Raw genomic sequence first — 27,847 nt, forward strand, 5'->3', positions numbered from 1 at the left:
AGGCAGCGTTGCATCACACGGACCACTTTATTTCATAATTTCCAGATTTGGCTAAAAGCAGTTTAAAAGAGTACCCCACAGCTGCCCAGCTCCCTGTACCCCACCCCCGTATGCATTAAATCTCCCCACTGCTGCCCCAGCACCCAGCCCAGCCCCCCCCGTCCCTACCACCCGAGGTCTCCCATGGTGCAGAGCACTGCACTGCCAAGGAAGCAAGGGCAAGAGAAGGGGGGGCTGTGCCCCACTGCCCCGAGACCCCTATAGCTCTGTCACACACACACACACACCCTCCTGCAGCTTCCTGGGGGAAGCAGCAATGCGGGACCTGCTGGGGGTTCAGCCATCGACACGGGGGTTGCTGATAAACACCAGTCAGACTATTTTCCCATCCGACCCCATCCCTGCAACACCCTGCATGCCCAGAGCTCCCCCAAACCAGTGCCAGGAGCAGCTGAACACATCAAAAGCAGATGCTTCCCCCTCCCAGAAGACACTTCCTTGCCATCAACAGCATCCAGGCCCAGTGGGGCACAGCGTGGCTTAGTTGGAGTTGCTGAAGTTGAAGAGCATCTCGTAGCCGTCACGTGAGTACCGAAAGTCTGCCTCCGTCAGGGTGACAGCCCATTCAAGCACGCAGATCTCGTCATCCTCCTCGTCAAAGCTCTCCAAGGAAGGGCTGAACTCCTGCAGCACAAGAGAAAGGATCAGCCCTGGCCCTGAGCCGTGTTGCATGGCCATGCCATGCCCCAGCCCCCCAGGACGCACCACCCCACTTACGATGGGTATCCTTGGCAGCTGGCCGGCAGGCAGCTCATGCAGGTAGATGCAGTCTGACTTGAATGGGCAGCGCCCGTGGTTCTGGACAAAGAACTTGCACCTCATTTTCCTGTGGGATTCAAAGCACAGTTGCAAGCACACTTCCTGGAGCAGCGCAGAGCCTGCAGCCCTGCAGCCTGCAGTGCCATGCACTCACCCCGTCCGCGCCTTGAAGGTTTCGATGAGCTTCTCCTTCTCACCCGCATCTGAGACCCAGTATTTGTGGGGGATGTAGTAACTGGAGGTGACCCGGCACTCCGGGCAGGCCCTGGGTGAAGGTAATGGGTGCAGCCGGGTCTCCCGAAAAGGGAGCAGGGAGTATGGGCTCAGTACCCATAATGGGTGGTCCCACTGTCACAGCCTCATCCAGCATCCCTGTCCCCATCACAGCTCCCAAGTGCCTGTTCCCAAAGGAAAGTCGCTCCAATCCCAAAGCCACATCGCCAGACCCAAGGAAGAATTTTAGGGTGCAGAAGGGGTGACGGTGACCACCCTGCCATGTCCCCATCCCCACTCACTTGATGACCGTGCTCTGGAAGTCCCGGCTGCGACGCCACTTGCGGATGCAGCCCACGCAGTATGCATGGCTGCAGTTTGGGAGGATCCCAAAGAACCGCTCCTCCGGCAGTGGCTTCTCGTACACCCGATCCATGCAGATGCCACACACCACGGCCTCACTCTGGGTCCTCAGTGCCATGGTGGGGACCAGGGCTGCCGCAGCATCCGGCTCCGTCAGGACCTGCAAGCAAAGCAGCACGGCGTGGCAACCCCCCAGCTCCATCATTGCCTCAGCCTAGGGGACCAACACGGGGTGATGGGGACTGCCTGGCTGCAGGAGACCCCCAAGCCCACCTCTGCAGGGTCAGTCCATGTAGCTGTCTCCACCACTGCCTCTCTGGGGTCAGGAGAATTTGGATCCAGCCCTTGCCCTTGCGGTTGGGAGCCTGCAGGCAGGAGAGCTCTTAGAGGGGAAAAGCACATCCTGCTCCATCATCAAAGAGGCAGGCTGGCTGCTCGGAGAGCACAGGCTTAGCAGTTAAGGTCCCCACCCTAAAAAAGCTGCTAGGAGAGCTTTCCACAGCCCTAGCTGGGCCCTGCCCAGAGATGGAGGGAGGAGGATTTGGGTCAAGGGCAGACACATGCACAGGATGCTCCACCATGAGCGCCCCAGTATCCTCAGCACCCCTGGGCAGCCTTGCACCTACCTGAGGCACCCTGAGCTTGTGCAGGGACAAATTCTCCACCGATGGCCCCACGGGGGACGTTACCAGGTCCTGTAATATTCTCCTTGTTTTTCTCTTCCTCCTCAACCTTCATGCTTGCAAACTTGAAGGCCACGTGCGTCACAGTGGGGACAGGGTGGACCAAGCCATGCTGGGCTCCCCCCCAGCCCTGGGCTGCTGCCGCAGGCACACGGCCAGGCTCCGAGCCCCAGCGGCTGGGGGGCACGGTGGGCACGGTGGGCATGGGGCCATAGCGGGTCCCCACCGGCACCGGCTCCTCTTGGATGTGCTCATAGCTGGAAGAGCCCAGGGACAGACAGACAGAGGGTCCCATGAGCCCAGCATGACACCTCCTGGCTCCCCGCCCATCCTTGTGGCCTCAGGCCCCCTCCTCACCCCTTACCTGCACTGCTCTCCGTAGCTGCAAAATCCCCTCTGGAAGTACTTGCAGATGTGGGCTGACTTTCTGTCATGCGAGAAGCGGCAGCTCTGGCCCCATCGACAGGATCCGCGGGCAAAATTCCTGCCAGCCAGAGAAGCCGCATGGCTGGGATCAGCCCCCCTCCAGCCCCGCTCCGCCGGCCCCGCGATCCCCCCTGGGTCCCAGCTTTGCCTGGATGGGGCCATATTTTCAGAGCCACCATGCTGGTGTCTGGGCTCAGGAGCCATCACAAGTTCAGAGCCCAGCGGGGAGCCAGAGCTCTCTCGGTCCAGCCTTATCTCCTGGCTAATTGCAAAGCAAATGAAGCGCAGGACTGAGCCGCTGCACAAGCCTGGGGGCTCTCCCCGGGGCTGGGGGAACGTGGAGACAAGCCGGGGCTATGGAGGGCTGGGGCAGCCCCCGGCTCCCCGTGGGGGCATGGAAAGGGGCAGGAGCCCTCAGCTTGGGGCTGACAGGGAGGGGGTGCCCGGACGGGGTGCTGCTGGGGACCCCCAGCTTGGGGGGGGGACAGCTGGATGGACAGGCTCTGTCCTCTCCAGCCCCTCACCCTCCAGGGGAAACGGACGGGGAGGGGGTTCAAGGGCATCACAAACCACTCTCTGCCCCCCCCCAGTGGGGGGCTCGCAGCCCCGTCTCCAGCCTATCTCCCCCGAAAGCTGCTCCCAGCTGCCCGCCTCCCCGCAAGCCCTACCTGCACAGGGGTCTCCGATAGCCCCCCTGGGCCCTTAATGCCTCAGATGCCACCAGCGAGCCTGGCTCCATCTCCTCCCCAGCAGCCAAGAGGTCTGGGCAACCTCGCAGGGCTATTTATGGCCTTGGATGGTGTCGTAGTTTTGGCTGGGATAGAGTTAATTTTCATCCTAGTAGCTGGTACAGTGCTGTGTTTTGGATTTAGAAGGAGAACAAAGTTGATAACACACTGATGTTCTAGTTGTTGCTGAGCTGTATTTACACTAAGTCAAGGACTTTTCAGCTCTCTGACTGCCCTGCAAGCCAGGAGGCTGGGGGTGGGAGGGCACAAGAAGCCGGGAGGGGACACAGCCCGGACAGCTGACCCCAGCTGGCCAAAGAGGTATTCCATACCATGGGATGTCATGTGCAGTACATAAATTAGGGGGGAAGCTGGCCGGGGGCTGCTGCTGCTCGGGAACTGGCTGGGCTTTGGTCAGCAAGCAATTGCATTGTGCATCACTTGTTTTGTATATTCTAATTCTTTTACCATTATTATAATTATTATTTCCCCTTTCTTTTCTGTCCTATTAGACTGTCTTTATCTCTACCTGTGAATTTTACATTTTTTTCTGATTCTTTCCCCCATCCCACTGCAGGAGTGAGTGAGGGAACGGCTGTGTGGCATTTAGTTGCCCACCGGGTTAAATCACGGACAGGCTGGTGGGCTCAGCCTGGTAACTGTCAGGCAGGCACAGCGGCTTAACCCTCACCCTGCTGCTCCCCCCAGCCCAGCTGGGAGCCTTAGGGCTCTCTGTGCCCGCAGATGCCTGGGAAAGGCTGAGGGCATTTGTACAGCTTCCCCTGGGGGCCCTCAAACCACGTTGGGCAGAGGGGAGAGGGAAGCCTGGGGGTCTGCAGCTGCTCCCTGCAAACTCTTGGGTGTTCAGACCCGGCCAAGAGCAGAGCCTGGTGCCAGCGCATGGCCAGGCTGTCCCTGAGCCCATCCTTGCCCATCTTGGGGTGGCTACAGCCGGGCTCAGCTCATTGCCCAGCTTCACCCCGCAGCAAGCGCTATGGCAAAGATTTGGGGCAGGGAGCGCTTGGCTCTGAGGCTGGGACCTGCTGGTGCCCGGCTCTTGCTGCCTTTAGGTCTGATGGCAAATGCAGGCAGGAAAACCACAGCAGCTACAAGACCTGGGAATCACAGAGACCTGGGAATCGTGGCAAATCCCTGGAAATCACAGCAAATCCCGCAAATCCCATTGCCTCTGCTGGAAACCTTCCCAAGGACAGCCCCCCAGGGGCGAGAGAATCCCACAATGAAAGGCTGGACGCTAAAGGGTTCTTAAATATTTAGTTCAGATTTATTTAAAGTCAAGTCAGTTTGTGGACACTATTTATATTATTAAAAACACTTGGAGGTTTGTACTTCTAGCAAAAATATACATTTCAGTTTGAGGGTTGTTACACTGTCGCGGAGGGAAGAGCAAAAAGTTCCCCAGGTGATGAGCACGTGAGTCCTGCATGCCGGCCACGGTGGGGGATGCCACCGGGGGCTTCGCATCCCCCAGGCTCCATCCAGCACACGCACATCTCTGGTGCCTTCCCCAAGAGGGCTTCAAAGTGCTTTAGAAACTGTAATTCATAACACCTGTGCGAGGTAGGGAGGGGAAGGGGCTGGGTGGGCAGAGGGCAGGGAAACTGAGGCACGGCAAGGAGCCGGAGGGCGGTGGCAGCAGCGGCAGGTTTGGGACCGGCCAGCCCTGTGACACAGAGGGGAAGCCCAGTGCTCTTCCCCTTTGGGTTTTAAAGGAATTATTGCACCAGGGAAATCTGCTACCCTGAAGAGGAGGAAAAGAAAATAAAACCAACTAATTTGCTCCCACAACCCCTCCTTGGGAATATCAGTATTTTAATAAGGCTGCTTGGGACACACGGGACCATGAGCTGCAGACGGGTAAGTGCCACTTCTTAGGCCAGACACCATCATCCCGAGAGGGGACCGAGCCCTTCCCAGATCCATCCTCTCTCCCAGAGCCCAGGTGATGCAGCCCCCCCCATGCAGGGGTCCCATCCCAGGCACAGGCAGCACCGTGGCATTTCACTAGAGCTGTGAGATGCTGTGAGGTAAAGTCCCAGAATGGCTCTGGGCTTAGGCAGACCCCAAAGCCTGGAGCTGTCCCCACACTCGGGACAGTGGCAGAGGAGGGCAGAGCAGCTTCCCTGACCCAGCCACGCTCGCCAGGAAGCTCCTGCTCATTGTGAGCATCCCACCCTCTCCCTCCCCTTTTATAAATACTTGGCATTTATACTGTGTTTTACAGCTGCAAAGCTCTTTGCTAGCAATGCGCTAGTTAATCCTTGTGCTCCCCCTCTGAGCAGAGAGCAAGTGACAATCCGGCTCCCTTTCACAGAGGGGAAACTGAGGCAGGGTGTTAACAGACAGGTCAATGCCCTTTCAGCATCCTGAGCACTGTGGGCTGGCCGTGGCTTTCACCTTGCTGGTGTTGCTGAAGGCTTTGCTTGCTCTGGTGCTTACAGGAGCCATGCTGCTGGGGAGCCTCTGCTGCCTGCACTGCCCTGCAACACCCCAGAGCCCCCCCAGGGCTGGGCAAGGGAGCTGCAGGACAAGCTGCAAGCCCTGCCACTTAAACCCCGACCAGTCCCAGGCCTGCCCCTGGCCCTGCACAGACCTTTTTGGTAACTCATATCTGTGCAGAACAGCTTGGGGAAGCACACAGATTCTGGCCTCTGCTCTGAAGATGAATTTTTATGAGTCAACCCCTTTCCCTCCCACCTCCCCATCCCTCCCGCTCTCATACTGAGGGGCAGGCTCTCTCTGAAACGGGGGGTACCAGGAGCAAGGGCTCCCACACGGCACTCAGGGGAAGGCAGAGATCACACAATCCCTCTGGGAGACACAAACATGCTGCACAGCGAGGGGGGGCTGCAGCTGAGGGTCTCTGCTAGGACAGCCCTACCCGTCTTCAAATACTCTGGCTTTTCTTTGGAAAAGAGAGAAAATTCCTTTCATTACACTGTCCTAGACTTCACGGCTCAGGACTATGTCTTCAGAGTGCAATACGAAAAAGAAAATAAAGACACGCTGTAAGCGCTGTTGCTGGCCCCGCTGGATACCTGCACCGTGCTCAGGTCTCCTAATGACCAGAGCATCCCCCACCGTCCCCAGGCTGCCACAGGAACCCCACCGTCCAGACCATGTAAACCGGCCGGCCGCTTCAGGGGCCCCAGGGAGCAGCTAAAGAGCTGGGCCGTAGTAACGGAAACAGTAGCTTATGATTTGCCTTTGTAAATTTGTTAGTGTGTGTTAACGGAAGCCCTGGCCTAGCAGGTGGTGGCTCCAAAATCTTACGGCATCTTGCCCTATGTACCGTACGTCAGGGTCACGTAGAAAAGAGTTTCCAGTAGAAGAAATGGAAGACATGGGGAAAGGTTTTCTTTGTTTCTTTACAAAGAGTCTTGATGGGAATCCATGGCTTCATTCTCATAAATAACAGGTCCTTAGTACATGTCCTTGTAGATCTCCTGCAGAAGTGGGTGCAGAGACGTCTCTGTCTCTGTCTTCTTGATCTTCTGCACCAGCTGGGCGTGCTCCGTCACCAGCTGCCGCAGGTCAGCCATCTTCTGCAGCAGCTTGGGGAAGAGGTACTGGGCATCCGGGTGGTTGGACTGCAGGTGAAACTCCAGCGCTTGCAGGATGTTGTCTTGGATCTCCTCCACCTGCTTCACGTTCATCAGGCCAGGACGGTCTGTGGAGAGGAAGCACGGTAGCTGTAGTGTTATGGTGTAGCCCTCCAAAGTACATGCTCCTCCTGGGGAAAGGGAGACGGGGACTGTAACCCACCCACCGTGACTCCAACCTCATCAACTAGGCAAGGGGAGAAGCGTGCCCTTGGACAACATATCCCACAAGCAGCACACGAGAAGGAGATGCCACTTCTACGCTCCTTGTTCTTGGTCCAAGCTTGCTAGGCATCACCGCCATGGAGAAGCTTTGGTTTCACTTCTTCTCTCGTCCCCCTAAGACACCCCTGGCTGATCTCAGGGTCAGCTGCAGCTCAGCTCCCCCAGCCCACTCCAAACCACCTCTAAGTACGGGAGGACTCTTCCTGACACTTGCATGGCCAACGGTGCCCGCTCACCTCCGCACAGGATAATGGCAGCCACAAACAGAGACAGGTCACTGTCATCCAGCTCCAGCGCATTGAACTTCACAGCAAACTCAAATTTGGGCTCCATGATCTCACTGAAGGGCTTGCGCAGGCTACGCAAGAACTCGCGGGTCACGAAGCCGTTCCCATTGGCCACCAACAGCCCGTCCTTGTTCATGATAGAGGCCAGCATGGCGAAGATGGCCTCATGCACCCCGTACTTCAGCAGAGTCACTTGGTCGTTCAAGTAGAGGCCTATGAAGCTGGGGATACTCTTGGCGAACTCGGTGAGCTCCCGCACAGTCTCCACTGTGGTGCACTGGCAGCGGTAGAAAACATGCACCCCGATCTCCTTGTAGGGGGGAATGCCGTTCACTAGCTGTTTCCATACCAGCCCCTTTTCTGCCTGCCACAAGGTGTCCATGTCATGGATCACAAACGGCTGCTTGAAAAAGAAGCAAGCAGTTAGCAACCTGCTGCAGGGACTCGAGATATCAGCTCTGCCAAGGACACTCGCATTTGTCTGCCTGTCCCTTTGTTGTTCTCTCCCCACTGGAGCTGACAGTGCCAGGGCAATCTGCACCCCACCCATAACAGCACAAGTCTGCAAAGCAATGGGAATTTTCCCAGTGAGGGGCAGAATGTGTAGAGTCCACCTGGCTGCAGCTGGGAAACGGTGCATGTGGAACAGCTACAGCAGGAGGGAGTTGAGCAGCATCTCCCAGAGAACAGCCCCCCCCCCCGTTGGTCATGGCCAACCCCACCTGCCCTGGGGAGGGAACTTACTGGGGTGCTGCTGGCCTTCCCGGTCAAGATACCTCTCGCCTTCTTTTTGGTCATGTTGAAATTTTTCAGGTAGGCATTGTAGATGTGCTTGGAGAAAGCTTTCAGGTCAGCCACCTGTGGGTTCTGGCAGCTGATTTCACTCGCCGTCAGCCCTGCCACCAACTTCCTTTTCTCTGCCTCCGGCATGCGGCCAAAGCGGATTGCTGGGAGGGGGGGAAACCGGTGGGTCAGGACACTGGGGACGACCCCAGGAGAGGCATCCAGGGAGGCAGCAGTCTACTCTGCCACCGCAGACAGAGGTCTGCTGGTGAACACCTGCAGCTATGCAACACGATGCTTCTCCAGGGCTGCAGCTCCTCCAGCACTGACACCTTCATGAACCAGCCATTACTGCCAACACAGCCTCATGCTAAGCTCCCATCCCCACTCCTCTGGGCTCTCGCACAAACCCTGCTTCCCATATAAACACCTTTGCTTGACCAGGAACAAGATGGTTACACCTGAAGTTTAAAAATCCCAGCACAGAAGAGCAATCTGCGTGTCCACTTCCCTCTGCGTCAACCCATAAGGGACAGCCATATACCAACAGCCAGCCTGCATGGTGGGAATGAACAGCCCCTTCTCATACAGAAGAAGGGGATGAAGAGTCAAAGGCTCAAAGCACTGGGTTTGAAAGGTGATCCCCTAGCAAGAAGAGCGCCACGGAATAAAGCAAGCTATATACAGCCTCCCCGTGCAAATCCTTCATAGACGGGCAGATGGCCCTGTGGCACCCAGCTGACCAGGCCTGTGGACAGCGGTGACACTCACCGTTATGTGACATGCCCAGCGAGAGGCATTTCTGGAAGCGGCAGTACTGGCACTTGTTTCGGTTCTTCTTCTGAATCTTGCAGCTCCTCTCGCACTTCTCATACTTCAGCTTCATGCGGATCGTCCGGCGGAAGAAACCCTGCAGGCAGGCGGCACAGAGGGGGATGCAGAGCAGGAGGACAAGGGAACAGCAGTGTTAGCACCTGTGGTTTGCGACCAGGCTGATTTATTATCCCCAGGAGCCTCATGGAGGTTCAGACGGGTGGGGAGGAGGAGCCCTGGGTCTCTTTGACACAAGCAGAGTCTCTGTCTCAAGGAGAGGTCGTGCGGTGGGAGAAGGGGGCTGCAGAGGAGGAACCGTGGAGGGCAGCCCACGGTCAGGTGCTGGAGAGCTGTGTGTGTGATACTGCAGGCAGCCAGCAGGGAGGGATGGAGGAACAAGCTGTGGGCTGGCCTCAGCCTGCAGGAATGTCTGGCAGGACCTGGGCCGCTAACGCAGCCCCGCTGGCATCTGCTGTGGGGGAAAGAATTTCAGAGGCACATCCAAGCTGCAGCCAGTGATCCCAGGGGGATAAACACACAGCTCACTGCTGATCTGCAGCACAGAGAGCATCTTTAAAAGCAAAGCCAGGGTCCCCGTGGGGATAGATGGATTTGCCTTACAAAGTAAAGCATGACAGGGCAAGATTTGGGCCATACGCATCTCAGCTGCCTCCCCCAGGACAGTATTTGCGTGTCTGCCTGTACTCTCCACACTCTCTGGACAGGTTGCAAATGAGTTTTTTACAATCACTCAATCCCACATCCCTGTTTTGCTGCAAATCTGCTTGCCTGAAGAGATGGCATAGTCCCTGGGTCTAATCTCTGCTTGGCGTTGCTGAACCCAGCCCTCCCCAAGGTGTACATACCTTGCAGCCCTCGCAGGCGTGCACGCCATAGTGAAACCCCGAGGCTTTGTCTCCGCAGACCCTGCACTCCACGTTCAATGCTCCCGAGGCTGCCTCCTCACAGCCCATCTGCAGTTGGTCCGACAGGGAGGGAGAGGAGCTCTGCGAAAGGTCTGCAAACACACAAAGGGATATGTACCTTTGTGTAGTAGCCACAAGCCCAGCGTCGTGCCTAACTCCTCCAGCCATGGAGCTGACGAGGGATTTCCAGCACTGTCCCAGCCTGCCACTGGCATTGCATCTGGGCAGTTAACCTCTGAGATCAGGCACTGGCTGCAGGCAGATGCCATGCACAGAGCCAAGAGTGCCCCCAGCAGCTGAGAGACTCCACATCAATGCTGATTTCTTTCCTCTGGCATTCATGTCTAGGCAATGAAACCCAACCAGCAAATTTTATAATCGCCAGTTGGCAGGCAGCTGGCACAGGGCTGCCCAGCTGGAACACCCGGGGCTCTGGAGGAGCCTCTTCAGCAGCAACAAACCTTCTCCCCCAGCTCCTACAATCGGTTTGCCCTGAGGACATCAAGAAGTGGCCAGGGAAGCATTCTCAGGCACCCTGGAAGTCCCCTCACTCTGGGGCACAATGTTACCTGCCTGTCTTTTTAATTTCCGTCTCCCAATCTGCTGCCAACAGCTGTGCAGCGACCACAGAGGAAATAATAAGCCTCTCCATTAACTTGGCTCTCAATGCATTATTTCACAACGGGAAGAGATTAAAACAAGCCAAACTCCACTCACGGGCACGTCCTCTGCCCTTGCAGCTGAGCACGCTGCCCAGGGAATGTGGATACCTGGACCCTCCAGGGACAGATAAGCTCCTGTGGCTCCACTCACCTGTGTAGCTGCTTGAAGGCAGCGAGCTGTCTGGTCCTCCACTTGGGTCCGAGGCTCCGCTTGCCACCATCACTGCCTCTTCCTCCTCCTCTTCCTTGACCTCAGGTACCTCCTCCTGTAGTTGTTCCATAATTGATCACCCCTCAGTGCCAAGACTGCAATCCCTGTCATAGCTCTGGCATCATCCGCGTCTATCCGAGATGGACCCTACCAGGCTGTTCCTGCTAGCCTGCGGGACAGAGGGAGAAACGCGCAGTGTCAGCTCTGAACGCCCGCACAGAGCATCTCAGGAGCAGGGCGATGTGTAACCATGCTAGTCCTGCTCTGCTTTCTCTCCTTATCCAGGGAGACAAGTAGAACCCGGGGCTTTTTAAAGGCCACTTGGCACTCTGGTATAAACACCCTGTAGGACTCGAGGAAGCAAAAGCTCGCCAGAATCGTATTTAAAGCCCAGCAGACAGAGTCCAGACCACACGCCAGCCCAGATGCCACTCAGGGACCTGCGTTCCCCAGCTTGCAAGTCCCATAGCAGAAACAGTGCCCCAGACAATGTCCCCCAGAGTCACTAGCACCCTGGGATGTTACAGTGGTAGTCAAGGCTGGGGTTTGACGGAGCCAACACCACCAGAAAGATTAAGGTAGGGCTGGCTTCACCCTCCATCCCCACCCAGCCAAAGCAGAACTCGGATTGATGGCAGAGGCTGATCAAGGCGAAGCGGCTCTGTGCCCGTGGGTGGGAGATGCTGGGGGAGCAGGGCTCAGTGCAGCAGCAGGCAGTGGCTGAAAGCCCCCGGCCCGTGCGAGCCATCCGCAAGACCGATCGCTTCCTGCCGGCCCCTGTGCTCACGCTCCTTCCCATTACAGCACTGCCAGTCACAGCATTTGTGTTTATTTTCACTCGTCGTGTTGTAACTGGCCCCAGCTCCTCTGCCAAGAGCCGCTGGGTGGAACGTGTTGCTGTTGCTCCGTGCAGCTGCTGGGCCGTGCTCAGCCACGGGGTCCAGCAGTGTGATCGCGATGGCCACACAATCCAGCTAGTGTCTTAATCCTGGGTTTCCTGTGGGAGGAACGGCCCCATCCTCCCCCCGCGCGCTTCCGCTCCTTGTTTGCCTTAGTCCATCCCAAACAGCCCACAAAAAACTCAAGCCGTGCAAGCGATGCATCACTGGTACCATGACCATCGCAGAGCCGTTCCCACCTCCCTCCTAACCATGCCGGATCTTGCCTGAGTGTCCAGCTCACACTGCGACATCCTGGCATGCATTTACCTCCAGATCTTGATTCCTAAACTGACTCTTGCTTGAGTAACTAATATCTCAAGCCCAGTTTCTGTAGAGTTGCATCCAATTCCTTAAAGGAGCTATTTTTAAGTGGAGAAATATCCATTAGAAAAGCCACTGAAATGCAGATCCCACCAGGAAAGCCTCAATTTGCAGGCACAAGCTAAACTGATGCAGCATCTTCAAGCCCGCATCAGAGAGAAGTAACCTACTCGCGGGGGACTCGCACAAGGGCAACCCCCAAGCACTAGGATGCTCTGTGGCCCATGCCCAAGCCCCTGCCACAGCACAGGGCTTGCTGGGGGAGGGCAGCAGTGACCCAGGACTCCCTGGGCTCATTTTCCCTCTCGCCGCAGACCTTCACGCCTGGCACTTCGAACTTGAGCCGCAGCCAGCTCCTTGGATTCGCTGGAAAGCTGTCAGTGCCGAGCAAGGTCAGAGCTCCCTGCGAGATCAAGCAAGCAGCCGAGGGAGAGGACAAAACCTGCAAGCAGGAGGTTGAACGCAAACACATTGCAAAACCAGGACTCAAGTCATCCCCCGGAGCTTACGTCTCCTGTGGGCGAGGGGGCCTTGCTTTTTGCCCTCCACGCTGGGAATTCAGACTGCAGGACAGACGGCTTTGTTTCAAGGAGAGGTACGTTAGAGGCAACTTGCAAGCACAACTGCCCTGCTCTCCTTCACAGCAGGAGCAGGCAGAGGGGTGCTTAGACAAGGGCAGAGCGCTCCCTTCCCGTGCCTCCGCGAGAGCACTAAGGGACCATTGAAGGGCTGTGTTATCCTTGGCCTCCTCTCACACATCCCGCGCGGTGGGACATGGCACACAGGCAGGAAAACCTATTCATCGGAGATGGAGGGTAACGAGCTCGATCGTTTTGAAGGCTATATATAAATGAATGTACAAACATCAGGAAAATGCTTTTGCCTGGAACAGCAGTTAGTGGGGGAAGCTTGTGGCAGGAGAAACTAGGCTACAGTGGAAAATACAACCAGCAGCAGCTTAATGAGCTGCTTATTAGCTCTCCTTTGTCTCTGGCATCCAGCACAGGCCACTTGCTTTAAACCCAGTGCAGATGGAACCCTCTGCTTTGCACCAGATGCCTCATGGCACGTTGCTGTTGGAATAACATGGGCACATTCCTTCAGCTGCATCCCTGGCATGCTGTCCTCCATCCACTGGGTCTACTCAGGGCTGTGTACTCCCAGGGTAGCAACGAGTTTGTGACATGCAGCTTGCTCCCCAAAACCCACCACAGCAACCCCAAAACTGTGCTTGGAGTCGGTCTGGCTAGAGACAGGTGTGCAGCCCCAAGAAGGAGGAAAGCACAGGGCGAGATGTGCACAGACAGCAACACCACGCTCCAGCTAAGGCTCCCCATGTGCACGCAGGCATTAGAGGAAGGATAATGGTTCGGATCCCACCCTTCAAGAGTGGCTGGAGAGCCAGAGAGAGAAAAGCTTTTACCAGAAGGCTCTGAATGTATTGTTTTAGTATCTCCTTGCAGGCCAAGAGTACAGGGGCCTGGGCAGAGGGAAGCTGTGAGAGCTGTTTGCACACCTGCTTTTCCCTTAGCCATTCCCCTGTTTTCTAAACAACAGAGATAGAGGGAGAGGAGGGGGGAAAAAAGGATTGATTTCACACAGGCTGCACCCCCTGCCTTCAGCAGATGAAAGGCAGGGCATGGGCTGTGCCTGCACACCCCAGTGTGGAGCAAGCTGGCTTGGCAGGGCCCCCGAGAGATGCGGACCCCCAGTCCTCCCCTCCGGGCCAGGGCCAGTGGCGTGGCAGCACACAGAGACTGTGGAGATTTGCCGAGGTTTCACACATGCTCCTCCATTCCCCTGTGAGCCTGGTGGTTCAGAGTGGGGTATCCTGGGAAGCTGGAGCTCCCCAGAGGTTTGTCCGAACTCTGTCCCTCTGAGCATGAGGAGGGACCTGCCCTGCCACCACAGCCATGGGCAGGGGCATCACAGCCCTGCATCTTTGTGGGACGACACCAGGGATGGCTGCATGGATGGCAGAGGATGGTCAAAGGGTCCATCTCAACCCCAGGACCTCTCCACCCGCTTGGTGCCTCCACATCCAGCTGCTGAGCAGGCAGGGCCTGAGGAGGGATAACTCGGTCTCCTCTCCTTGGCTAAAAAGCCACCTCCCAGAGCACAGCACACAAGCTTCAAGCTGCAGGGAGAAGGGCAGAGATTCCTGCCCGGCATAGCCACCCCCTTTTTCTGTTCAGTCGTCACAGTGCAGCGATGGAAAGAAAGGCTGGAAACGAGGACGGGAACCATGAATTCCTTCCTAAGCTTCTCCAGAGAATCCGGCAAAGCTGTTTCCCTTCCTCTTCCCACAGGATGGGAAGGAGCAAGAGGGCAAGCATCTCATGACTTGCTCTGCCCTTGCCTCAATCCCCATTCCAAGGAGCTTTGGTAACCCTGGCTGTGACAGCAGCCTCCCTCCCGGGAGCCTGCAGATGGCAGAGGGTGGGTTTGTTTGCTGGCTCCAGGCTTGGGCAGATGCCTGCTGGCTGCCCTGCTCCCACACTGCAAACAGCACGGGCAACAGGTTTATCTTTACTAGAAGCAGGGGCTGGCATCTATGCCAAGCTAAACCATACGGCAAGTATGGGGGGAGAGATATGGCACAACAAGAGGAGGATAAAAACAGGAATAAAAATTAAAAGGAGACAAATCTTCAGCGTGGACCCCTGCAAGAAGGCAGTACTTCTTTAGAGCTGACCAAGATCTGAACCTCCAGTTCATCAACCCGCAGCTTGTACACTTTTGTCCTGACAGCTCCTCACCACTGATTAGCATGTAGACCTTGGAGCCAAGTTCAGAGAAGCAGAAGCTGACAAACTGGTGAGGAAGCGCCTGCTTCCCTGTGGTCTGTGGGCAGGAGGGGTGGCAGGACGACGTGATGGAAAAGCCCAGTTTCTCACCAGTGTTCGAGTACCGCATGAGAGCAAAGTGTCACAAGAAGGGGACGTGCATTTCAACACAGACACCCAGGCGCTGGCAGCCAGACAGCCACAAAATGAGAGCAAGGAAGTGCTCGTAATTAGAAGGAACTCATCTTTAAGCCAGGTGTAGTTTCACTGGTGGTGAGCTCAAACAAGAGGTAATTTCAGTGTGCTCATGGGGGTGGAGGGAGGATGCCTGCCCCCATTCCCCTCCACAAGAGCACACATTTGTTTCTAATATATTTATACAGATGGGATTGACCAAGTCCCTATTGCAGTCTGGAGTGTCACCACACGAGATCCCTCCCTGGAAGATGGGAGTTTCCAGGCAAAGCAAAATGCTAAAAGAAGGTCCAAACTTCCTCCAAGGGCCAAGTCACAGAGCTGATCTGCTCAAAGCAGTTGTTCAAGTTACTGTAAAAGAGGTCACCAGGAATTGCGAAAGGAAACCAATTTACCATGGGAGCACTTCTGGCTTGAATTTTTATTCCTCTGGACAGAAATATTAGCCAAATTCAGAGTCAACAGAACTGAATCCTTTTGGAAGGGTCAAGATGAGGACTCAGCCCTCTGTACGGCAGCACATATTGAATCCACAAACAAAAATTGAACTGAATCCATAAAAAAATGTGATTGCTGCTTGTTGGCCATCAACTGCAGATGTCCCTTGGGTTGTGTCACTGCTTCCAATATCTGCTGATCGAGTACCACCTTCTATTCCTCCTCCTACATGTCAGCTACGACTAATAAAAGCCAAATAAAAAAGCTAAGTAGATGCTGCAATACAGGAAAGGTAACTAAGCGCACAAAACAGGAGACAAACATTGAAAACATGTTTGGTTTTGTTCCTGAAAGATCAACGTACCCCCTCATTAGCTAATGAGATCTCAGCAGCACTTACTACCCAAGTGCTTCCTCCCTTACTCAAAGTCTTGGCCGCAAGGCAGGCTACATGCAGAAATAAACTACTAGAGCCAGCAAGGAAGAGCCCTTCCACACAGCCATGGCCAGCGCTGAAACTCAGGGCAGTTTTTCCCCTTGAAGCATCTGCTCAGACATTGTACCATGACCCAGTCCAGTCCTGTGATCTTCCCTCCAACACTGCTCTGTGCAGGCTATCTGCATTTCACCAAGTACAAGCCCAGCCGACTAAGCAACAGGATGCTGCCAGAGCTGCTATTACTGTGTTGCTGCTAATTACTCAGGAACATGTGACAGAGGGTGCAGGAGATTCCCTCGCTTGCCTTGAACAGCCAGGCTTGCCAAGATGCATCACACATCTACCACATGTTTTAACTCGCCTACTTCCTGGACACTGAGGGGGGGGGGGGAAAAAAAGAGTTAAAAAGGTTACAAAACTCGCTGGATTCTTCTCTTTTCGTACCACAACGGATGCTGTCCCCAAAACCAGATCACGGTATTTTGCTCCAAAAGGAACTTCCTGCTTTCTTGCCTGTGTTGGGTTTCTTCAGATAGCGAGCGGTATTGCAGAAACAGAAGCAAATCAGACTTTGGGCAATGAACTCACAACCACACGCAAAAGGGTGCTCTGCTGGGCTGCTCTTCTCTTTCAACTCATTCTCCAAGCACGCATCAGATGTGCTCCAAAATCTTGAGATGGCAGATACTGGGAGAGATGGAATACTTCTACAGGAATCATCCCTACATGCCTTTCCAGCGGAGAGACTCCTTGACCTCTTCAGCCTTCGATGAGCCAGCCTCCGTGGCTACCTTTTGCAGAAGGGGTAACAGCAGGGCAGGCAGTGAAGAGCTGAGCAGTTGTTAGCTCTTATCTGAAGTCCTGCTTCATGACCTTCAGCAAATCCTGTCAACCCCCATACCTCCATTTCCTTCATTATCAAAAAAAACCCCAACCAAACTCCACTAAAAAAACCCATCCCCCAAAAAAACAAATGCAGGACTTTAATAGTGCTTCCTTCCTGATCCTTTCCTTGCTGCATTAGCTCACAGAGATGGCATGTTTTGGAAGCACAGAGGAATACATCAGTGCCAAGTGTCATTGTTTATTCCCATATTACGGATTTTGACACCCGTTTGCAGTCACGCTCTCAAGTCTGGCCTCCCCAGCCCCAGGTCAGCACACCACACCGCTCGTGACCATCTTCTCCCATTGTACATTCCTATACAAAGCGCTTCCAGGATTACTTTCAGCAAATAAACTGGCACGTCTCGTCCTGGCAATTTGTGTTTGCTCTGGGCTCAGGACAGCCCAGAGCACCCAGGCACAGGAGGGACACGTGGGTCTGACCCACTGGAATGAGGACCGCAGCCAGGAAACAAGCAGGTACACCTTGAGAAAAGAAAGGTGACACCACTGGGGCTTCTCAGAGCTGGAAATGGCATAGAAGTGTTGCTATTTGAGAAGATCATTAAGTCTGGTAAGGAGAGAGTATCATCCCCACCGCACCCCAGAGCACAGCAGAGGTGGCTGTGAAGCTGTGGCAATGCCAACCTAACACACATGCTGCTGGGAGAGAGGCACAGAGCAGCTTGCACAGGGCTGCGGAGATCGTTAAGTGTCCACAGGGGACCCTGAACCCACGGGCTCGCTCCCATCTCCTGGTAGGGACCCGCCACCCAGCACAGCATCTCCTATTTGTGCTCCTCCAGCAGCCTCTGCTGCTGCTCCACAAGTGCCAGCTTTCACACCCCTGCTTCTTCTCTGGAAGTGCCAGAGAAGCTCTCTGGGATATATTCTCCTTTCCTTTACCATCCCAAAGGCAAGGAAGTTGGCAGCTCAGAGAACCCACCAAACCACTGTAAGCTGATGCTTTCTGAAACTCCTGAAGTCCTCTCGCGCTTTACTCCAGGGCACTGTTTGCCTGCAGATCCCTTGTCCTCCGGAACCTGGGCAGGACACGTGGAAGGATCTGGTTTCAGGAACACCAGTAATTATAGAACAGCGCTGACGAGGGAGGAGCTCATGGGAACGGCAACAACACTTCCCAAGGCAAGCAGTGGTCACAGGGTGTTACAGACTCAGAGCAGCATTTAAATGGAAAACCAGGAAAGCGGCAAGTGGAACAAGCTGTCACTGCAAACAGGAGCACTGCTGGCAGCAAATAAGGCTGTCATTTGGCAGCACTGTACATACCAGGACCCATCTTAGTTTTCCTCAAAGTCTCAGTGTCACTGGGACACCAGCAAGTGTCACCCCTGCTTTGGATGGGGCAATCAGCTCCCCAGAAAAGCAATGAGGGGTAGTAAAGTAGCACCAGGCCAATGCATTGCTCTGGATCATACACAGGTGTGTGCAGCCTGCTGTCTGGAGCCAAATACCCAGCAGGCCAGTAAGCTTTATTGCTAGGCTGCCAGTGCTTCCAGATCCAGTAAAATGCCCACAAAAGCAGTAGCAAGCCTTCTCCTCTTTGCAGTGACAGAGATTTTTAGATCCCATGGGCTAACCAGGGGAAAAAAAAGAAAAAAAAAATCCACCAGCCTATAAATTTTCTTATGCTTACACTTGGACTCCCAGAAAAGTGCTACCGATTTTGTAGACCTTAGCAAAATATCCTGGGCACCAGCCATGCCGCTCTGATCCCAGGAGGCAGCTGACAGTGAGCGATTATGCCCAGGCACAAGTTCAGATGATTCAGCAGGGCCTGGGAACATACGCACCGGAACGGTTAGAACAAATCACCATGTTCGCTGCATCTCCATTTCAACCACAGAGTAGGAAAAAAGAGTCTGAGTTTGACTGCATACTCCATACAGAAAACTCCAGAGAACATTAGAATAACTTTGTTACACAAACTAGTTCAACACCCTCTTAGGGAACTAGAGGGGAATGATGTTTCCTTACTATTTTTGGCCACATTCACACAGCAAGAGCCGACTGGAGGAACAGAGGTTTCCCTGTGTTTTCAGCAGTGATACAAGCAGCAATCATGTCAGCATGATCCTGCCAAGACTCCTCTGCCAATTAGAGGATTGCAGTGTGCTCTGACCATTTGGATTTCCACCTCAGCCCCTAGAAAACAAAAACGCTTGAGCAAAGCATTAGCGCCTTTCATAACATCCTCACGTCTTTGGCACAGTCTTGGGGGTACGGAGGGAGCAGCAGAGGTACACAGTGAGCCAACAACCACCACCTCCCAACATAGCCCGCTGCTGGGAGCTCAGCGGGCTCCACCACCTCCAGCCCCAAGCTCATGCTCACCAACAACCCTTCTCCAGAGATCCCCATGTACCACAACATAACACCTACCCTATGGACATGAGAACCCACAGATTTTTTTTTTTTCCGGAGATGTGTGTCTCTGGCCATCAGCCCTGTGGGGTTAACAGCTTTCAAGGTCCAACAGCTCTAGCAGAACCCATATAAACAACTTAAAGGTGAAAATCAGATTTGGGCATTTCCAGAAATATTCCAGATTTGCATTAAGGTGAAATCAAGAGTTGCATTAAAAAAAAAAGTTTGTAAAAATTCAGGCAGGATAGGGATTTGAGCTTAGGTTCCCATCACCGAGGTGACTGCACAAAACACTGCTTATTTTGAAGCTATCTCACCCATCCTCTCTGTAGCCTGACAAAGCTTTTCCTAATGAGACATTCATTAGGCAGTAGTATGGTTCATAGCAAAGTTTGTCTTAACAGACCATTAGAGAAATGTTTCCCTATCAGCTCAGGTAGGAAAGCTCACCTGCCCTTTTAAACCACCAGAACTGTTCCCTGTCTCCATCCCACATCTCCATTATGGGGTTGAACGTGCATGTTCTGGTTTTTGCTATTCCAAGTTCCAGTTCCCAGACCAGGGCAAACCAGAAAATGCAGCATGAGGGCAACGATTCTGGTTAGCACAGACATTATGTGGCTGTTGCTATCCACAAGCCTCAGAGATGTGCTCTGGCTTGACCCAGCACCACAAGAAACATTCGTGTTTCTGGCCCGTGCTTTCATCCTGCCACCTCCTCCCCTGTCAGGATTCCCCTGCAAACCACAGCCTCCGCAAAACCCAAACCTTTGAGCAGAACCTGTCCACGGGGATCCCCAGGGAAGCACCCAAACACACGCACATACCTCAGAGCCCTTGGCAAAGCCCATTTGAAAGACCCGACCCAAATGATCTCAGATGTTCACAAGCTCTTGGCTAAGCCTTGGGGGACACAGACATTTTCCAGATGCAGATCATAGCAATGAATATTAGAGCATTTCAAGAAGTCATCCTGAAACTAAGATACAACTCAAGTCAGTTCTGCTCTGAATCCTTCTTGCAACCAAGCAGGGCTGCAGTGAATGCTATCCCAAAACACACATTTTGGGGAAGATGCATTTCACAATCTCCTTGACCAAAAGGCTTCATACTGGCATTAATCATTCCACTCTAAACCCTGCTTTGGGAAAGTAATTTCCTAGGCATTCTGCCAATGCAAGCGCATTTCAGAGTATAATATTAAAAAAAAAAATTAGTTCTACAGAAAAATCTTATTTGTACTCACTACGGAAATCACTTCTGCTTGTCTAGACTTTCCCAGAGTCTCCAAAATTATTGCAGCAGTGATAAGCAGTAAATCTCTGAATAGCAACACTTCTAGAAAAGCAAAGATTGCTCTGCAGCGCCTGATGAGAAAGCAGCTACACAGCCTGACAAATCTGTGGGTATCAGCCAAGGCAGTTGTTCCTGCTATAAAGCGAGGGAGCCAATACAAATCACAAAATAAACCAACATCTCTAAAATTTCATAGTCAAGGCAAGCCAGGCTGGATTCTGACAGCAAATAACCTTTCAGGCATAAGCACTATAACATCATCTCACCCAATTAAAAAATCATTTGCATGCCAGGTCCCACTGCACGAAGGAGCCCAAGAGTCTCTTGTCGTGCTAATTCCTCAGTCTCTAAGAACATTTGCAGATTTCCAGTTCATAATTCAATAGCCGCAGATGAAATATTCCCCGAAAGACAACAAGATGTACTGTACAAAAATACATATTTGTCAACAGGCAACACGCTAGAGAGATGGAGACCATTAACATCAGTAAGCAATTCTGCACAACAATGCTCTTCTGATCAGCAAAGCCTCATGTGGCTCATTACAAAATCCTCTCTGCACGCTGCAAAGATCCTTGGAAGTCCATGTCTTGAATGCCAGAACAGAGACAGTACAACAGTTGCACAAACTTGACACATAAAACCACATCTCTGTCCAGCTAACCACCTCAGATGTGTGCTGCGGCAAAAATAAATTCACCCCCTACAGCCACAGCACCATTAGAAGCTACATGCAGCATCTGGGTGCCGAGTGACCGCAGTGAAGACTTTTGGGCATCGCCTCAGAGGGCTGTGGGCAGGACGTCTGCCCGAGCCTGTGTTGACCACCTCCTCAAAACCCCTGTCGCAGCTCTGCTGTAACCTGCTCAGCTTTGTCCGGGTAAGGCAGTTAGATAGCGACAGACGGTATTGGTACTGCTGCCAAGATCGTGTGTCCAGATCATTAGGTGATTGGTTACCCAAGTATGGTCCCTGACCTCATATACCCTCCCCAATCTACAAGAGCCCATTTCAGTCATAAAAATCAGTGAAATAATCAAATGTTAAATCGCTATACTTTGATGGTAACAGTCAGCTTAGAAGAACAGGATTAGACCATGACACTCACAGCATACTACTAAGTGTAATCCATAAAGATTGTATTCAGAAACTGAAAAAAACAAGGCATAGAGTTTAAATTTTAAAAGAAATTTAAGAAAGTTTACGCTTGTGGACAAAAGTGAAACTTGCTGAAGTAGGATAAGTGCTTTGGTAGATCGCCCGCGTGCGAAAGGGAAGGGTTACCTCTCCGGAGCAGCTGTCCCCGTCTGCCTGTCGCTGAAAGCCACCCTTCAGTTACCATGTCAGCACGGAGAGCTGAAAACCGAAGTAATCTGCAAGAGAACACAACGCGAATTTCCACGACTGTGCCGAAGGCCAGATATTTATGCCGCTGGGAGAACTGGGCTGGATCCAGCGACAGCTCTGAAGTTTAAACACACACTCCCTCTACCGCATGTTGAAACCATAGGCTGGGGTGACTCCCCTCGCGCTGTGGGGAGGCGGGGAGGCAGCCACCACATGCAATCACAGCTGTCTCCCCTGGGCTCCGGTAGCTTCTGCGAACCAGGAGGGTAGAGCAAACCCACGGGGGGTCCCAACAGAGATGGCCCCAACCCCTCACCAGGCTTTGAGCATCAGGATGTCACCTTTGCCTCATGTCACCCACAGCCAGAGGCTGATGACCCTGAGCTTCTATGACAATGCATGAAGTTGATGCTAGAAAAGGTCTATGGTGGCCATAAGGTGGCTTGTTTACTCAGCTTGCTTAATCTCCCTTTAAGAGGCTGCCAGAAAGTTACTGCAACTTTAATGAATTTCCCTCTCGGGTGGTTGAAACTTAAGGATTCGACAGAGTTCATTCACTCTTCTTGGTTTTCCTGATAACTTTGCAAATAGCCTTGTATGAATTTCAGGCTCAGGAAAGCAGCAAGAGACCAACGCTGGAAAAAAAATGGCTTGTGAGGCTTTGAACTAGAGGACTTGAAGAAAATATGTTCTATTTTTAGACACAGTTATGCAGACTAACTGGACTAACATATTAAACAAAGATGTTGTGAACATGATGCTACTTGAACCCATGTACCCTCCCTGACATTACCCAGGCTTAGCTGCTCCTCAACCTCAATGGAAAAGCCCCGTTTCGTATTGCTACCTCCAACATGGGATGACTTGCGAGGCAGCCAAGCACTGCCAATGAACCCGGCATCGCCAGCCCCCAACCAAGAGGGGCAGCTCGGCAGGCAAGCTGGCAAGTTCAGGGCAGGGAGTGGATCCCACCCAGTGCTGCATGCATTCCTGTACCTCCCAGGTCTGACACGGCACCGGGAGCTGCAGCTGCTCAGAAGAGGATGAAAAAAGAAAACACATCCCCTGCTCCAAAAGCCGAGGCTCTCTGCACACTAGTGGGAGTATGGAGGGTGTTTCCTACGTTGCTGAGCAGCCCGTGTACATCCAGGAAAGGGCACGAGTGTGAGCTCCAAAAAAAATAACCCCAATCCCTTGCATTGAAGCATTCTTCGCATCAGGATCGCTCTTTCTTGCTGTCAGCGATATAAAAATCACAGCCCCCCTTGAAGAAAGCAATTGCCCTTGGTTTACAGGCAGGGGGGCCGAGACATCAGCTGAAACAAGCCTGCCTGAAGGTCAGCCAGCAAGGGAAGGAGTGCAGATCCAGCACCTGGGCCTTTGCTTTAGTGGGAGCCATAAAACCACACTCAGTAACTTCACTTTCACAGCAGGATGTTAAAGCTACAGCAGGTTTCTCATCCCCTCCCTCCCAAAACAGAAGGTAGTTCTTCTAAACAGCCCAGACAAAGTTCTTCTTTAACCTTCCTGATGAGAAACAATAATAAAGTCATTACGACCCCACTGGCACATCAGCAGCAGGCTTTGTTCATCTCCACCAGCAATAAAGCCCATCCCTGATTCAGTAACAAAGTGTAAGGTTGGGGCATGAATCACACGCCGGGAGTGCACGAATCACACCCTGAGCTCCTTCCCATCACAGATCAGAGTGCTTTACTGCTGCTGCTGCCAGAGATCCGAGAATTAAAACTAAATTACTGGCTCACCTCGTCCTGCTCACAGCTAAATGCCAGGGCATGCCCCATCACCATCACACACAAGGCAATACTTGCACCAGCTCAGCAGGGCACAGAGGGAACCTGCCAGCACATCCCTCCTGAAAGCTTCCTCTTGTATCCCTGGCTGACACATGATAAGTCACAGAGAAAACTCCCACCTCAGCACAGCCTGGAGCACGTTTGTACCAGAAGGGGAAAGGGATTCTCCGCTGAAGGTAGCAAGGCAGCCTGCACGAAGAGAAACAGCAGGAAGAGGGCCAAGTGGAGCACAAACGAGAAACGGGACATGGGCTGCTTCAACCCGCAGGTCACTGGTTCAAGAGATCAACATTGCTACCAGCCTTAGGACCTTGATTCATGGGGTGGCCACTGCTGCATCCTCTTTCCACGCTCAGATTCCTCTGCATCGCCACGATGGACGTTGCCCGGATCCTATGGCACGTCCAAAGCCTGCTTGCTCCTCTGCCCACCCACAGCCTGTTCATAGGGGCTTTCCCAACACGCGGCGGCTCAGGAGACCGATTCCCTCCTGCAAGCACAATCGTCACTCGTGTGCAAGAGGCCTCCCAGGACAGCTGTTGAAGGGGAAGGTGGCCAGGGCTAAGATAAGTTACATGAGGATGCTGTTTGAAGCCATGCAGATACAATAGGGTTGATGACAGATAGATGCTTTGGGAAAAGCATAGATGGGATTGTCACAAAGGGTGTGTATTCTCTCCTGCTCCACTGACAAGCTGCATCTGCAGCTGCTTTTCCTCTCTGTGCCTTGATTTTCCATCTGGGTGTTATCAATTAATATGTATAATATGATTGAAATAACCAGGGAACTGCTAAAGTCCTGTATACAGCCCCCATTAGTTAATATTTAAGATAGGGAAACAATAACTAGACATGATTTAGGGTTTAGAAACTAGCTACTAGACAATGGGGCTTTATGTTTATGTCAGAAAAGGTAACGGATTGTGGTCTGATCAATAAACCTTGAAGAAATGCTTGGAACTGCCAAGACGAGTAAGAAGTAGGTAAAAGGTAATTCCTATGGGGGAGATCACGACCACCGACTCATTGACCACCTACTCAAATGATACCACCTACTCAAAAGAAGACAATGAAGGAAGATGACAGAGTCTGCACACTAATTTACATGAGAGGTGAAGCAGTAAGAACCGATCATTAAGGGAAATAATAATGAATATGTATTACTTAAGTGTATAAATGTGGGAATTTTTGAGACAAAGGTGTGCTGTCTTGAGACAGGCACCCATTCATGTGCATCAATGAAATTAATTTGAAAATACCTCGGCTCTCTGTGTTATTGGCTTGCACACCGGGTAAATGAACCCCGTTTGAGGGACAACACAGGGACACTAAAACAAACCTACCTTGTAAACAGGTTTTGAACCTTAATTCACTGGCTTCTGTAAATAGGTTGGAGGCTCTCTGATCATAAAAAAATAGGGCTGTTAAACACCTCTTAAGGTGGAGTCAGTGCACACAAACTTTTGGAAGTATAGCAAGGCCAAGAGGCCTTTTGACCACACAAAAAAGGAGAGGTCAAAACTCATCTGGGGAGGAACAGTTCAATGCAACAACAGGATCCTAGTTGGTTATAATTACAGAGCTTGGAGCTAGCCAACAAGGAAGGAAAAAATGCAACAGGTTGGTAGAATAAAACAAAGGAGGGAAGCAGGAGGTGAAAGAAAATTAGGTTTCTTGCTTCAAGGTCCTGCCACCTACTTCTGCATGCTTCTTTACCTTTCACCTAGGAGCTTTTACAGCCAATTAAGAGTTACACTCAACCCAGCCAGCATGCAGGTACCACCTTCCTGCATTCGGCTACGAGCATTCGCAGCACGGGACAAGTGACCTCGTGCAGAACTCTCAAGTACTTTAGAGCCACTATTTAATAAAGGCGGCAGTACCCCTACTTTATAGGTGGAAAAAACACGGCACAACAAGTAAACATCTTTTATCTGGGATCTCAGGGAAAGCAGGAGCAGAATGTGGAGATACGAGGGATGAGAAAAGGACTCTCAGATCCTTTCTGCTCAAGCAACCCTTCAGCTGATGCACCACTGATGGACCATCCTGACCCTCTTGCTTTTCCTCCTTCCAGCCCCAGACCCCCCCCCACAGTGCCCCTCACTGGTACCCTAAAACCGCAGGCCAACTCCCCCTCTGCCACCCCACCTCTGGGAGAGAAGAAAGGCAGACTGCCTCCCCCCAGCCTCCCCCGTTTGGGCCACATTCCATCCTCCGTCTTCCCTGATTTCCCAAGCAGGAACGAGAGCCTGCACCCTAAAGTCACTGATGTGTCCCTGCCCTCCTAGCCCCCTCCAAATCACTGCCCTCCAAAAGTCCCCCCCGCCTCCTCGACGCTCAGACCCGTGCACCAGATCTCCCTGCCCCTTCCACCCCACACCCCCAGAAAGCCCCCGTGTGCCACCTCCTCAAACCCACACCCACAGAGAGCCCCCGTCCCCAGCCTCATCTCCCACCCCCCCGCTGCTCGTTATCCCCCCATCCCGCAGCACAGCCAGCCCCTCCACCCCATACCCTGCCTCCTACCTTCTGCCCTCTCTACGTTCAAAGTCCCGCACCCCGTAGCCCCGTCCCACACCCAACCCTGTCCCCCCCACACCCCCGTCATGTCCCTGTCCCCCCCACCCCGTCCCCACTGCCCCACACCCCGTCCCCCCCCCACCCCTTTCCCCACTGCCCCATAACCCTCTCCCCCCCACCCCCCCCGTCCCCCCACACCTCTCTCCCTGCTGCCCCACAACCCTGTGCCCCTGTCCCCCCCACACCCCATTCCTCCTGCCCCACACCCCCACCTCCCCACACCGTGCCCCTGTACTCCGCGTGTCCCGTCCCGTCCCCCCCACCCGCCCGAGCCCCCTCCGACCCCGCCCCGTGTCCCCCCACCCGCCTCCCCACAGGCCTTGCCCCGCTCACCTCCCGCGGCGGCTCCGCTCCCGACCCGCCGCTTCCCCCCCCCCCCCACACACCGCCGCCGCCGGCGGCGCCCCGCTGCCCCCCACCCCTGCACGTCACCGCGCCCGCCCTGACGCCACCGCATACCCAGCACCCCGCAGCCAATCGCCGCCGCCGGGAAGTCGTTACCGCATCACCACGGCAACGGCCCAAGCCCGCCCCGCCCCGCCCCGCGGCGCCCCCTGGCGGGCGCGGACCGCACTTCTCTCCCCGCCGCCACTCCCGGCCCGGGCGGGCGCGGGGCCTCATGGGAAATGTAGGCGCTGCTCGCGGGGCCGCATGGGAAATGTAGGCGCCGCTCGCGGGGCATGCTGGGTAGGGAGAGCGGGGGGGGGAGTGGGGGGTGGAGGCGCAAAATGGCGGCGTGTGGCGGGGGACGGGGACGGGCTGGTTCGTTTCTGCCGCGGGCTCCCGCAGGGCTGGGTCTGCTGCGCGCAGGGGAGCCTGAGTAGTCCCTGTTCCCCCTCGGCGTCACGGCCACCCTGGCCCAGCGCCTGCGGGCTGCCCCGCCGCGGCTAACCGGGACCCACCGCTGGGCCCAGGCCTTCCCCCTGGGCCCTCGCCGCCGTGGAGGGAGAGGGGGCTGCGTCCGTGCAACGCGGGCTTGGGGGGGGGCACTTGTATCCTGCCTGCAGATGTGAGGGCAGAGGGGACGGCAGCCTCCCCGGGAACCTCCCCACTAAACCGTCTCGGGTCAGGCCAGTTTGTGGCTGTAACTGGGGACGTGTCTGGGAGAAGAAGCCCCGGAGGTGGCACCGAGCTCCGTGTCACAGGCAGGGTGGCTCATCTGGGGGCACTCACTATGGCAGGAGCAGAAAGAGGGGCCGGGGACATGCCGCTGAGCCCTTAGCGGTCAGCCCTGGGCAGGAGGCCTGGCAGTAACCGGCATGCTCCAGCCCACGCTGTGCTGGAATAGGGAGGGAATTGGGATTTGTCTCAGGCAATGAAACTGGGACCCGAGGACCAAATTGCTGCTGGCACCAGCTCTGCCAGGCCAGGTATTTGTTTGGATGCTGTGGGACTGTCATGACGCGCCATTCCCAGTGCCTGCGGGAGCTCTGGGGCTCTCCTCCCCTTCCCGATCTGAGCCCCTCACTGCTTTCCACCCCCCCAGGGCTAGACCAGCTGCCCACTGGAGGTGTTGCAAGCTTTCTGCTGTTGGTGCCATTACTTGAGGTCTGGGATGGAGCTAATTTATACCTTCATACCTGTGCTGGTTTTGGCTGGGATAGAGTTAATTTTCTTCACAATAGCTAGTATGGGGCCATGTTTTGGAT

At 54.1% G+C, this 27,847-nt stretch overlaps 2 protein-coding genes across 4 annotated transcripts; both read right to left on the reverse strand.

The window, feature by feature from the left end:
* Positions 1–378: 378 nt before the first annotated feature.
* LOC128154228 (probable E3 ubiquitin-protein ligase makorin-1) lies at positions 379–3,243 on the reverse strand. The gene is made up of 8 exons (XM_052814493.1): positions 3,173–3,243; positions 2,443–2,766; positions 2,022–2,335; positions 1,669–1,760; positions 1,335–1,555; positions 974–1,084; positions 778–886; positions 379–684 (listed from the first exon to the last, which is right to left on the reverse strand). Exons 1-8 carry the CDS (start codon positions 3,241–3,243, stop codon positions 541–543), a joined length of 1,386 nt encoding a protein of 461 aa, XP_052670453.1. The 3' UTR covers positions 379–540.
* Positions 3,244–4,495: 1,252 nt separating this feature from the next.
* Positions 4,496–26,631, reverse strand: PPARD (peroxisome proliferator activated receptor delta). 3 transcript variants are annotated; one of them, XM_052815100.1, is made up of 9 exons: positions 26,532–26,550; positions 24,959–25,016; positions 21,736–21,824; positions 10,703–10,931; positions 9,830–9,981; positions 8,922–9,060; positions 8,112–8,314; positions 7,317–7,770; positions 4,496–6,923 (listed from the first exon to the last, which is right to left on the reverse strand). In XM_052815100.1, exons 4-9 carry the CDS (start codon positions 10,830–10,832, stop codon positions 6,676–6,678), a joined length of 1,326 nt encoding a protein of 441 aa, XP_052671060.1. In that variant the 5' UTR covers positions 10,833–10,931; positions 21,736–21,824; positions 24,959–25,016; positions 26,532–26,550; the 3' UTR covers positions 4,496–6,675. The 3 variants fall into 3 exon arrangements, with proteins under 3 accessions (XP_052671060.1, XP_052671061.1, XP_052671059.1); XM_052815101.1 differs by having other exon boundaries at positions 7,317–7,767; positions 26,532–26,547; XM_052815099.1 differs by lacking the exon at positions 24,959–25,016 and having other exon boundaries at positions 26,532–26,631.
* Between the last annotated feature and the right edge of the window lie 1,216 nt (positions 26,632–27,847).

Source organism: Harpia harpyja, chromosome 19 (genome assembly GCF_026419915.1).
Source record: "Harpia harpyja isolate bHarHar1 chromosome 19, bHarHar1 primary haplotype, whole genome shotgun sequence".
NCBI classification, from domain to species: Eukaryota; Metazoa; Chordata; class Aves; order Accipitriformes; family Accipitridae; genus Harpia; species Harpia harpyja.

What these genes read in the sequence shown, in the direction of transcription:
- LOC128154228 (XM_052814493.1), bottom strand. Translation starts at nt 3,243, where the DNA reads ATGGAGCCAGGCTCGCTGGTGGCATCTGAGGCATTAAGGGCCCAGGGG. An exon ending in TTCCAGAGCACGGTCATCAA is followed by an intron (nt 1,085 to 1,334) that starts GTGAGTGGGGAT and finishes ACCTTCACCCAG; the next exon opens with GGCCTGCCCGGAGTGCCGGG. An exon ending in ACCTTCAAGGCGCGGACGGG is followed by an intron (nt 887 to 973) that starts GTGAGTGCATGG and finishes TGAATCCCACAG; the next exon opens with GAAAATGAGGTGCAAGTTCT.
- PPARD (XM_052815099.1), bottom strand. Translation starts at nt 10,832, where the DNA reads ATGGAACAACTACAGGAGGAGGTACCTGAGGTCAAGGAAGAGGAGGAG. An exon ending in ACGCCTGCGAGGGCTGCAAG is followed by an intron (nt 9,061 to 9,829) that starts GTATGTACACCT and finishes GCCTGCCTGCAG; the next exon opens with GGTTTCTTCCGCCGGACGAT. An exon ending in GCTGGGCATGTCACATAACG is followed by an intron (nt 8,315 to 8,921) that starts GTGAGTGTCACC and finishes CCCCCCTCCCAG; the next exon opens with CAATCCGCTTTGGCCGCATG.